Raw genomic sequence first — 12911 nt, forward strand, 5'->3', positions numbered from 1 at the left:
TTACATTTGCACAAGCCGTACAGCCCGCTACAGCGACGCATCACTACTGCTCTTGCCAGAACGGTAGCCAAACCGAGTAGATTTTTCCGTACAGCAGTAAAATACATTTTTGTTTTGCTGCTGTACTCCGACTGCTCGGTGAGAGTAAGGCGTAGTAAAGTTTGCCCTCTCGCTTTGTACACTTTTCTCTGCATAGTCAAAGGGAGAGGCCCGCACACGGAAGCGTTGATGCCGGTCGTGGCGTAAATGAACCGCATTCATTGTCGTCGTTTGTGATTAAAAGTATTAAATAGATTGAAAATATTAAAAAATGTAAAATAAGGAAAGAGAATCTGTACCGCTCGCATCTGGTGGCTGTACTAGGGGCAGTAGTTTTTGTCATGTTACTGCTTTACACACAGGCTGCCATACAGCACTGGGCGTCCTGCATTAACGAACGACAGCAGTGTCGTATGAGGAAGGAGAATGTAGGCAGAAATATTACAGCCGTAGAAAAGGTAGGCATTTTGCATCCTTGGACTCACGGAGTGATATTGGAGACTGAGTGTTGGCAATTCTTTCTGTAGATGAGCTTTTCTTAGTGGTTTGTGCCGTTTGTTCACAGAACTGGCACGTGTTAGTTTGTCCTTGATATGTACATAGAGTTCGCTGTGTAATGGCATCACCCTCTTCTGTTTTGTACTGCAGGGTTAACGTAAGAGAAAATGGGTTGGTCTACTCGTATTCTCACGCATTCTTTTGTTGTTCAGACAATGCGCACAAGATAAAAGCAACTGTTGACAATTTTAGTCAACGTGAATTAAAGGGTTGATTCCGAACGTATAATCTCCAACAATAAAACAACCAGCGTAGGTTTCCGGGGTGATAGGGAGATTATAATATTCCTGTTGGGGCAACGCGGTTACAATGACGATAATTTTAGGTTAGGTACAGTTCAGTACAGACAATTTAGGTTTAGTTAAAGAGATATCACTTACGTTTAGTCCTTCACTTAGTCTTGAGATCGCTTTCTAATTGATTTGGCAATTCAGTTTATAGTTCAATTGGCTGTCTACTGCTGAGGAAGTTGATTCCTGTATCGATTTGTACTGTACTGGCGTCGCTATTACATAGGCTTTTAGGTTAAGATAGCATAAGTAATTTAAGTTAGTTTTAACTCTCAATTTAAGTATGTAGCATACAGAATCTCACCTTCTAGGCTTGTAAGCAGATGTAAGTTAGGTTTTAAAGGAGTAATTTTAGGCTTTATAAACCCCAAGTACTTCAAAAATTCAATTTATAAATTCACTCACTTGTATAATAAAATTTTCACACGTTCTTCTGCCCGCTTCTAGTTGTCTACTCACCGGGATCACACATGACAGCTGCTATACAGTCTATACCTGCCGAAGTGACACTTGACGGGTGTCTATACCTGTCATGAGCCCAGTGGGCTTGTTCCTACAGTTCGATGCATGCAGAGTGCGGACCAAGGCATGTAGCAGATGAGGTGCGCGCGGACCAGTTGGGTCCGATAACACTGCCCCCCAGTACGCCATCCTGTGGTTGGCTTACTTCACGTCGCGCTGAACATCCAGGACAGCAAGCTTGGCTACAGGCCGTTCGTACACGCCATTCGCCGTCCGTACAGTGGCTGATCGTACCTGACCGTCTCTGGAATTGCAGGTCTCGATGATCTTTCCCTTCGGCCAACAGTTTCTCGGCAATTTCGGATCGATGATGACAACGACGTCTCCTACACATACGGGTTTCGTATGGATGAACCACTTCGTCCTTCGGATGATCTCTGGCAGGTAGTCTGTTAACCAGCGCCTCCAAAATTGATTGACTAGCGCTTGCGATGTGCGCCAGCCTTGATGCAACACGATGCCGCTGTCGTCGTTTACAGTCAGTGGCTTCGTTCCATTCGAGGAACCGAGCAGGAAATGGTTCGGAGTTAGAGCGGGGTCCGATTCATCATCGATCGGAACGTGGGTCAATGGCCGAGAGTTCACTACGTTCTCAATCTCAGTCAGAAGGCTCCGGAGTACTTCATCGGTCGGTTTCTTCGTCGGGCAGATGGCGGCCAGATTCTTTTTAACAGTGCGGATCAGGCGTTCCCAACTGCCGCCCATGTGCGGCGAAGCTGGAGGGTTGAACAACCATTTAGTTTCGGAGCTGACGAACTCTGCCATTATCGCCTGTTGGTTGATAGCGGACTCGGCATTCCGTAGTTCTCGACTTGCGCCGACAAAGTTTGTCCCACGGTCACTGTATATCATCCTGGGCGAACCGCGACGGGCGACAAAGCTGCGTAGAGCCATGATGCATGAGTCCGTGCTAAGTGAGTGTACCAGCTCAATGTGTATCGCACGAATGGTTAAACAGGTTGCGAGCATTCCCCATCGTTTTTCCACTCTTCTACCGACGACGACCTCCATTGGCCCGAAGTAGTCGACCCCAACGTGCGTGAAAGGACGTGAGAATGCCGCGAGCCGTGCTGGCGGAAGATCGGCCATGATTGGAGGACGTGGAACTGAGTTATCATTTTTACAACGTTGACATTGCCTTCTGACTTTAGCGTAGCAAACTCGTAGTCGCGAAATCTTATATTTCTGTCGGATTTCATTTATGGTGGTTTCATGGTTCTGGTGGTGGTATTTTTGGTGGTAGTATGCTATGATCAAGGTGGTTAGGTGGTGGTCGCGAGGTAAAACAATAGGATTCTTTGCGTCTTCTGTTACGTAGTCACAGAACCGTGTTCTACCCTTCATCCTGATGACGCCCCGTTGATCGAGTACGGGCGTTAGCTGATACAATTCGCTGTTCTTTGGAATTTGCTTGCGTGGTTCTTCCGGGAATTCCTGTGCCCTACGCAATAGGGTCACTTCTCCTTGGTACCCTTCCAGTTGCGCGTGGCGATGAAGGTAGCTCTCTGCCTTCTTGAGCTCTTCTGTTGTTGGTGGACCCGAAACGATCGGCTTTCCTTGGAGTTGCAGTTTGCAGTTGGCTGGAAGGCGGTATACATATCCGACGATATTGACGAGTCGCTTCCAGCTGGAGAACTTATTCACATCGATTACAGCTTCAGGGACCGTGTAGTGTAACAGAAGATTGGGGCGAAGCTCTGCGATTGTGGAACCGCTTTTGGTCGGCGATTGTGGCCACTCCGCCTCCGGACGCCAAAGAAAATCTGGTCCTTTAAACCATCTACTGTCGGGAGTCATATCCGGCTGACCAGTCCATTTGGTAGCGTCATCGGCTACGTTGAGCTTGGTGGGCACCCAGCACCATTCATTTATCTCAGTGATTTCGAAAATCTCACTAACTCGAAACGCTACAAACTGGGAGTACCGTCGATGATCCGAGTTTATCCAGCACATTACATCCCAGGAATCTGTCCAGAAAAAACGGTTAGAGATTGGAATAGAAAGGGATTCTCCAATCGATCGTGCTAATCTTGCACCTATAACAGCTGCTTGGAGTTCAAGTCTCGGAATTGAAGTGAATTTCAGCGACGCCACCCGTGTCTTGGCCGAGACTAGAACACACTCCACGATCTTGTTCTGGACAAAGCGTAGATATACGGCGGCGGCAAAGCCGTTCTCACTGGCATCGACAAATGTGTGCAGCTGTACTTCATAATTTGCACTGGAACTAGTCCGAATACGGTAGCATCGCGGAACCGTAACCTGTTCCACTCGCGGGAGAACCTGCAGCCACCGCTTCCACTTCTCGAATGAAGATTCGCTGATCGGGTCATCCCACTGAACGCCAGATCGCCAAACTTCTTGCAGTAAAATCTTCAGGAACATCAGGAAGTTAGCAATCAGTCCAAGTGGATCGAAGATCGTCATGAGCACCCGGAGTACTTCCCTTTTAGTAGGATACCGTTGGCCTTCTAGCAGCGCTCGATCATGCCGGCTCCAGCCGGCCTTGTAGGTGAAGGCGTCCGACGACGTACACCACCACATCCCTAGCACCTTCTCGGTGGCCATCTCGGATGACAGATCCAGATTTTTCTCTTCGATGGTTTCTTCCTTCAGGGCTGCCAATACACGACCAGAGTTGCTAATCCAGTTACGGATTTCGAACCCGCCTTTTGAGTGTACGAACTTCACTTCCTGTGCCAAACTGATTGCTTCCTCTTCTGTTTCTACGCTCACCAGCATGTCATCCACGTAGTGCCTTTTCGTTATGACTTCCGCTGCTACCGGGTGAAGTTGTGCGTAGCGCTCGGCGTTGGTATTTTTAACATATTGAGCACAGCTCGGAGAACAGCAGGCACCGAATGTCATCACACGCATAACGTATGTTGCGATTTCTCCGTTCTCGTCTCTCCAGTAGAACCGTTGGCACTGCTGGTCTTCTTCTAGGATATCCACCTGGTGAAACATTTCACGGATGTCTCCTGTCAGTCCAACTCGATGCTCCCTGAACTGAAGAAGTATGGAGAATAGAGAACAAAGCTGATCAGGACCCTTCAGTAGTCCGGAGTTAAGAGATTGGCCGTAAGCCGTGGCCGCTGCATCCCATACGATTCTCAGTTTCCCAGGCTTGTTTGGGTTTGTTACGGGAAAAACGGGAAGGTACCACGTACGAGCGTATGACTGAGCGAGCTCCAGACTCGAAAGTTTCCTGATATATCCTTTGGTAATATAATCTGCAATCTGTCGGTTGAGGGATTTGGCTAACACTGCATCCTTCTCCATGCGTTTCTCAAGAGAGTAAAACCGTCGAAGAGCCATCGCACGGCTGTCAGGGAGGCGAATGTCGTCAAATCGCCAGAGTAACCCTGTCTCGTATCTACCGTTTCTGAATTTTGTAAGTAACTTCAGCAAGTGTTGTGACCGACGATCATCGGTAGATAAGAGTGTGTTGTCCGGTTTCGATACTCCAAGACTATCCAAGGCGAAATACTCCTTCATACTACGATGTAGGCTTTCGTCCATCTGTTCTTCTGGGTGGTGTTCGTGAAACGCACATTGGACTATATGGGGAGCTTCTTCGACATGACCACCGTATACAGTCCATCCTAGCCTTGTCTTAGCTGCGATCGGCTGATCTATTCGACCCTCTCTGCTTTGCAAAACCAAACCGACCCGTGCATGCTTCAGTCCTATCAGGATACGCGGCTGTGCCTCATGATACGGTTCTATTGGCAGACCTCGTAAGTGTGGGTACAGTTGCGACAACTCGGTGATATCCAGAGTTTGGCGTGGAAGCTGTAGTTCACCTACCGTTCTTACGTTACGCAGATTAAACACCTTGGTGTTGCCGTTTACTCCTGCTATTCCTACGTCAACGATTCGAGAGCTCTCTTCGTGACGCTCTTTACCTCCTGTCCACCGCAGACACAGTGGACTGACTTCACCATCTAACTGAAGCTCGTCAGCCAACCCGCTGTCGAGAAGTGTAAGTTCTGAACCGTCATCGAAGAAAGCATAGGCATGAACGGCCTTGTTGATTCCTTGCAGTACTACGGGTAAGTATCGGAACAGTATAGCAGACGACGATGCTCGATGATGGTTGATCCCATGCCCTTGGCTCGGTCCAGGTTGTACAGACGAAGAATGCACGGTATTTGGTGGAGGACGCTCGTTTTTCTGGTCGTTGTGTAATAACTCGTGGTGTCTGACGATACAGCCATTTTTGCCGCAGGGTTTTGCTTTGCAATTCCCATTGTGACGACGTAAGCATGTTCGGCACAAACCAAATTCCCGAACCGCAGCCCATCTCGCATCTCGAGATAGTTCCAGAAAACGCTTGCATTTGTCTGCCGCTTTACATGTACCCTTGCACGTTGGACAGTCGTAGTTGACGCGAGCTTTGGGCACGAGTGGCGCCCTGTCGGTGGCGTCTGCGTTGGGCGTCTTATATGCCGGGATCTGCTCAGTTGATTCAAGGTGAGCGTTCAAGAAAGCGTTGCCCTTCTTAGGACCGCGACCTTCATTACGTGCCGGCTTATGCTCCTGTACAATCGAAGGGACGGCCACCGTGCTCACGGCTTCAGCAAGAGAGTAGACCCAGTCGCCGAAGGTCGCCAAGTTGACCCTGGGTAGAGCTCGACGATGGCACGCCCAGTCTAACTTTATCGTAGACGGCAGTTTATTGACGAGTTGCTGAAGTAGTGAGACGTTGTAAAGGTGGTCCTCCAGCCCACACGCATCCACTGTTGCACAGAAGTTTTGTACATTCACCGCAAAGTCGACAATAGTCTCTAACTTGTCCTCCCTCAGAGGTGGTAAGGCATTGATCTTGGCGATCAGAGAATATACAATGGCCTCAGGTTGCCCAAACATCATCTTCAAAGTAGCCATCACTCCTGGAACGTTAGAGGGGTGCATCAGACGGCTCTTCACCGCTTCGTATGCTCGTCCTTTTAAGCTCTTCTGCAGCCGGATAATATTCTCATCCATCGTGAATCCGCACATCGCCGTTGTGCTGTTGAACGATGACAGAAAGATCGGCCAATCTTCAGGATTACCAGAGAATGTAGGTAAATCCCTTGATATTGCTTGTCGAGCTGCAAGCTGTGCCCGGGTGGTCTGACGAGGTTGTTGTGGCTCTAAAGGGTTCCGATGTATAATGGATCGACTACACTTCGATGCGCGTTGGTACGTCAAGCCACTGTCCTGTGGAAGTTGCTGCTGCTCCGATCGGTCCGGATTGGTGATCGAATTGGATCTGTTGATGCGGCTGGGGATTCGAACGGATGATTGACTGTCTGGACAAGGGCCACATCTTTTCGAATTCTGTACCGAAATTGGCCTAGAATGTATGCTACCGTTGTCAGAAATCCGAGAATACGATTGGTTACTTCGATGCGATGCATTTTGATCCGAACACTGCCCATTCGAAATATCTCGATGGTCTTCTGCCCTGTCAGAAGCGTTGTGCGTTGAATGTTGTTGTGGGTTGAAGTGTTTTGGAGCCGAATCGACCATCTGTCACGCGACTCAAACCGTCGTGGGAGTACACATTCGTCCGGCTTGCCATCTGTTGGAGAATGTTGTATTTCCTATCCACGTACAGACGCTGCTTCGCTGCTGCTTGTTGATCAAGCGCATGCTCCTCTTCCAATTTCAATAGCTCCAGTTTCAGCAGCGAGTTCTTAGAAGATGCGTATGAGACCATTGAGAGAGATCCTCTGGGTGGTTGTTCCGAAAGAGCCTTCTGCTTGACCGACTTGCCTGTTTTATTCAGTTGCTGCTGTTCTCGCTGCTGCAACTGAGGGGTACTGGAAATTAGTTGGTTCTGGCTGGCTCCTGGTCTCTGCTTTATGCTGTCTGTGACTTGATTCACTATCGCTGGAGTCTGGTGTGAAATCGTAGATTTTCGCCGGATCCCTTTTGCCATAGTACAGTTGGGACAGCTCCAGCTCTGGTTCTCGATCTCCTTCGTTACCCCCACGCAAGCGAAATGATGCCACTTGTCGCACTCGTCGCACTGAACCATGTCGTCGGTGTCCGGACCACCACATATCTTACACGCCTGACCGGGAAGAGTTATATCTGGTTGTTGCTCTACCTCCACATTCTCTTCGGCCACCATTGACACACCACCAAACGCACCATCTTCCACTTGTATTTCACTACCACTTTCAACTCCGGTTTTTGCCTTTGACCGCGAACCTTTCGAACCACTTTTCGCGACCGCTTTTGACCGACCCGACATTGCTCAATTTAAACTCAATCCGTAAACGAATATTATAAGATGTTGACAATTTTAGTCAACGTGAATTAAAGGGTTGATTCCGAACGTATAATCTCCAACAATAAAACAACCAGCGTAGGTTTCCGGGGTGATAGGGAGATTATAATATTCCTGTTGGGGCAACGCGGTTACAATGACGATAATTTTAGGTTAGGTACAGTTCAGTACAGACAATTTAGGTTTAGTTAAAGAGATATCACTTACGTTTAGTCCTTCACTTAGTCTTGAGATCGCTTTCTAATTGATTTGGCAATTCAGTTTATAGTTCAATTGGCTGTCTACTGCTGAGGAAGTTGATTCCTGTATCGATTTGTACTGTACTGGCGTCGCTATTACATAGGCTTTTAGGTTAAGATAGCATAAGTAATTTAAGTTAGTTTTAACTCTCAATTTAAGTATGTAGCATACAGAATCTCACCTTCTAGGCTTGTAAGCAGATGTAAGTTAGGTTTTAAAGGAGTAATTTTAGGCTTTATAAACCCCAAGTACTTCAAAAATTCAATTTATAAATTCACTCACTTGTATAATAAAATTTTCACACGTTCTTCTGCCCGCTTCTAGTTGTCTACTCGCCGGGATCACACATGACAGCTGCTATACAGTCTATACCTGCCGAAGTGACACTTGACGGGTGTCTATACCTGTCATGAGCCCAGTGGGCTTGTTCCTACAGTTCGATGCATGCAGAGTGCGGGCCAAGGCATGTAGCAGATGAGGTGCGCGCGGACCAGTTGGGTCCGATAACAGCAACTGTTTGCGCTGGTTTGGGTAGCAGCAGAGAGCACACTGGTATTGTGACAGATTCCTTTGGTGGTTGAGAATAGACTGACATTTAAGTATTATTCAATATGCAAATACATTATTTGATTTTAAATTTCCAACAAAATATATAAACCGTTGCTTCCAAGCTCCAAGTTCCACAAATGTGGTTTCCAGAGGAGGGGTTAATTAAGCTACATTTTTGCTACTGCGATTCGAAATAATGTATCTCCGCCGCCAGTGGCAAAGCATGATGATGAGTTTTGCTCTCTTACCCACAATGCTGTTTGACTCGAGTGGAACACTCGACTTCTAGCAAGTAGAACACAAAATGGTCGGTGTTAAGTCAGACCGGACTAAGTCGCGAAATCTTCAAATATGATATACTGATAACAATGAATAAAGAATTGCTTCAGCAACATTCGACTTGCCGGATTTGAAATATGTTACATTCAGCAAGAATTATGTAAAAAATCAATTTCCAATTATATCGCTGCGATTTAAATTCTAAACTTGTTTTTCTCTAAATCAATACGTCACTTAGTCCGGTCTGACTTAACACCGACCAAATATTCTTCACATTTCCTTTCAATGATGTTCATATGCTCTGGTTTTCATATCAATTTTCCAAAAATATCCAACAAAATCGATTAGAACTTCTTTATGACAGTTCTATCGTTTAGCAATAATAGTTTTATTATTGATCTAGATGGCTAGTCACCCTTATTGAAGTGCGGAAAACTTCTCCAAAGTTCACAGATTTTCTTGACGTTAGTAGCACATTGCAGTACACGTCATTTGTTTGACTTGCTAAATATTACTGATATTCTTAAGACTACAGTGAAGTTCGTAATGATTCCCTTCCCGATCAGAAACACATAACAGAAATATTTCAAAACTATATCTCTCATTGTTACTTGTTATAAATTTTTGTTATTTTAACTACTAACGAGACCTAATTTATAACACAATATGATACAAAAATTGTGTTCTGATATAATCTTGTTATTTCATTCTGATCGGGTTAAATTTCCAAAGAATTTGTATTTGTATGAACTGCCCAGTTTCCAAGACCTCCCAAAGATTCTTAAGATTGCCTTTAAGTAGTAGGGTTTGTTCGAAGTTCAGAAAACGTTTCTGAAGTTTGCAGAACCACCACCTAACGTTCGTGGACGTGGCAATTTATAGAATTTGCTCGAGTTCATAAACAATTTTATTGACTTCTCCAAATTCTGCTTGAACTCGTTGGGTCACCTTTCGTGGAGTTGGTGAAAATTATCTGAAGCTAGGAGGTCTTTCTGAAGTGAATATTGTGAAGTTCGACAACAAATAACATTTGTTAATCTTCCCTGAATATAGTTGGACAGGTCTGATTACTTTTGTTAAACTCTAAGGAACTCTCCGTAGCTTAGGAATTCTTCGAACTTTAAAAGATATCCCTGGAGGTTGTAGGCTTCTCTAGATAGGTGACAGGGTTTTTATAATAAATTTATGGATTATTTGAAGTTCGAAGTACTTTTCTGGAGTTCACAAAACTGCTTTGAGTTGCATAGCACTTCTGTAAAGTTTGTATAAGTTCCCTTGAAATCCTTAAGGCATCCCTAAAATTTGTTCCATTTTGAAGAAAATTCCCAAAATCAAAATTTACATAATACTGAAGTTTTCCTGTAATGCAACATTTCTTCAATGTTTTAAAAAAAATTTCATTGCAAAATGTTGAAAATCGAGTGGGTGACAGTGGATTTGTAGAGGTGCCTTTTACGGTGTTATAGTTAACAACAGAAAATGCTTTTGTTTCTAGATATGTTTCATGGTAGACACAAAAAATAGCCGTTTCTAGCGAAAATGATTTTTTGGCATCCAAGTGCTTGGAGAATGGAAAAAATATTGTTCAAATGGTGCCTTGCATTGCAAAAAAATGTAAAAAAGTTTTTTTTTTTATACATTTAACCTAACACACTCCCCATGTTCTTTACCTTTCATCGTCTAATATTTCATATAATAACGAAAGATGTCTGTTCTCACAAAACTTTTGCAACGATTCAGTGTGTACCGTGCTTCTCGACAAACAGCTCTGCCAGACGAACGGTAATATTCAATAATTTATTCCCAGCCGCAAACGAACAAACGTCTGATAGTGCTCACACGCATTCCGATTGCTGCAACAGATATTAATCTCCAATCAGATAAAATGTATGCACATGAGATTGTAAACAAAGCGTTAATTTCATTGCGCAATCCACTAATTAGTCAATACCATTCCAGTCCCTTGCCTCTGCACATTCTGCATAACAATTTTCACATCATCCAAGCAACCCAAAACCAAAGTCGTCGTCGCTTCGCTATCTGCTGAGTTCGTCCGACCGACCGTCCGTCCGTCCGTCAGTCGTCGGTTCGTATTTCGGTTTCCCATGAGCTTTCGGCACCCACCCAAGCAAGCGAAACACATTCCTCTACCAACCAATCTGCCAACCATATACCTACGATTGTTCGCATCGCATCTGAAAAGTTATCTCATCTCTTCAATTTTCCCTGCCCCAATCCATATTATGCCTCTTCATATATGCTAAGCTACGACGATGATGGCCGCTTTGGTATAACTAGCGCCTAAACACACAGTTTTGCACGCGAGATCGCTATCCTCCTTTCCCGGGTCTTAATGGGGGGGGGGGGGGGGGGAACCCAAGCAAGCAGAAAATGGGTGATAAAATCTCCATCGGAAAGTTTCGCTTGCTTCCTCGATTAGGTGCCTACTTGGATGAAGAAGCCGCCACGCTTCATCGATTCACTTCCCTAAAATGTTTACGTTGCTTCGCAACCCGGTGGTTTCGTTTCGTTACGGGTGGCGTAATCTAAAACTGAACGGAGAAGTTGATTTTTTTTCGGAATATCGCACCATCAAAGTGATTTAAAACACGATCGCCACTGGACACAAGTTTTAGAAAGTTGTCTTCTGCCTGCTGTGGGTGCTTCGTGAGACACTGAAGTTAAAAAAAATCGCCATCGGATGAAACGGAAATCGATTAATTATCTCGGAAGATGCGCCCGTTGACGGAGGGTGTTGCAACTTTCGCTCCTTTTTAAAAATCAACCGGTTATAACGATACAGTCGTCTGATGGTGTCATTTCACCTCTTTTTGCTGTTTTTATGCTGAGTTATGTGCGGTGAACTGAAAAGTCGCGAAGGCGGTTAAGGAGCTGCAAAAATCCGACAGATTGCGTTTTTTGCCCATTAGCATGAACATTTGAATGCATCATCAGCCATATACGCTGAAATATATGTATGAGATGCTTTGGAGGCTATTGAATAAAGTGAACGGTTTCATGATGACTCACATTCCGTACGGTTTCGTTGGCATTTTGGAAGGCGTTTTTACCTGTTGGGATGTCATAAGCTAAGGTCAACCTTTGCTGAAATATCTCTTTGCTTACCTAAGAAGGTAAATCATTTTGAATCAGATAAATCAAACATATCAAGTTAGCACTGCTTTCATATCAAGGGGTAGATTCAAAGTCTTCATATTTGTTTTTCTTTTGGAGGAGTACGAAAGGTCATACCAAACCAATCCAAGCATCCGCAAACGTGAAAGGTCATAAGTCAATACGAAAAACCGTACAGAATCAAGTAAAAAGGAGTGGTCAAACCAATGTAGCGCAGCTTTTCGATCAGCTTGCTGTCTGTTGAACCTAACTGATTTTCTTTTGATTATACACTACCCCCTGGGAATTATGGAACGGATTCGAATGACCGCTTTTTTTGTTTCTGAAAACATGATCCCCATTCCCCGGTTGATCATACGTCATAATTATGCTGCAGTATCTATCAAACAAACTGGTTCGGAAGGCGATGTTTACCGGGTAATCCCAGATCATTATTCTTGTTAATACCCAAACGACAATCAATTACCGCGCTCGGTGCGTCGTGGTTGCCGTTTGCGAGCGTTGGTCGGCTTGGCCGAGTGCAATCATCATGTTGTCGGAAGGAAGGCAAAATGGCGCGGCAGTTCTTGTTTATTATTTACATAAACGTATCCGCAGTCCATAATAATCAGTATGTCATCAATTTCCATTTCGTCATATTATTAACGTCTTGCTGTTCTGGTTCGTTGTCTGCTCGAACGTCGAAAACCAAGCAGGCGGCCGCGTGATTGAGTGCGAAAAGCTGTGCGTCTGTGCTCGTTGAGCTTTGATGGTTGACGACGCTCTGATCCGACACGGCTGGGATGGTAATGTTAGGCGAAGCAAATGTTGCAACGTGACGTATTGAAAGTTGGCTTGTCATTCAGCACATCAATGATCCACCAACGGTGCATATTAGTAATTATGTGCGCTTCGTTCTACCACATAGATGCACAAAAAATGTATAATTTTTTATTTCCTCTCGTTAACTGCTTGTAGTTATCAGAAATGATTGCATGGTTGTTTTTTACCGATAATGAAATTATGATTGATGGTGT

General features: G+C 45.0%; 2 protein-coding genes across 6 annotated transcripts in view; both read right to left on the reverse strand.

Moving 5' to 3' along the window:
• LOC131691208 (putative polypeptide N-acetylgalactosaminyltransferase 9) overlaps window positions 1–12911 on the reverse strand; it is a 253878-nt gene that overhangs the window by 63182 nt on the left and 177785 nt on the right. The window lies entirely within an intron of this gene.
• Window positions 1551–6814, reverse strand: LOC131686780 (uncharacterized). Its single transcript, XM_058970775.1, has 2 exons — window positions 6741–6814; window positions 1551–6666 (listed from the first exon to the last, which is right to left on the reverse strand). The coding sequence occupies exons 1-2, from the start codon at window positions 6812–6814 to the stop codon at window positions 1551–1553; spliced, it is 5190 nt and encodes a 1729-aa protein (XP_058826758.1).

Source organism: Topomyia yanbarensis, chromosome 3 (genome assembly GCF_030247195.1).
Source record: "Topomyia yanbarensis strain Yona2022 chromosome 3, ASM3024719v1, whole genome shotgun sequence".
Lineage (NCBI taxonomy): Eukaryota > Metazoa > Arthropoda > Insecta > Diptera > Culicidae > Topomyia > Topomyia yanbarensis.

Excerpts from the sequence above, each read along its gene's own strand:
- LOC131686780 (XM_058970775.1), bottom strand. The coding sequence starts at position 6,814 with ATGCATCGCATCGAAGTAACCAATCGTATTCTCGGATTTCTGACAACG. Across the intron at positions 6,667-6,740 it reads TACATTCTAGGCCAATTTCG|ATCCAATTCGATCACCAATC; the intron begins GTACAGAATTCG and ends CCGCATCAACAG.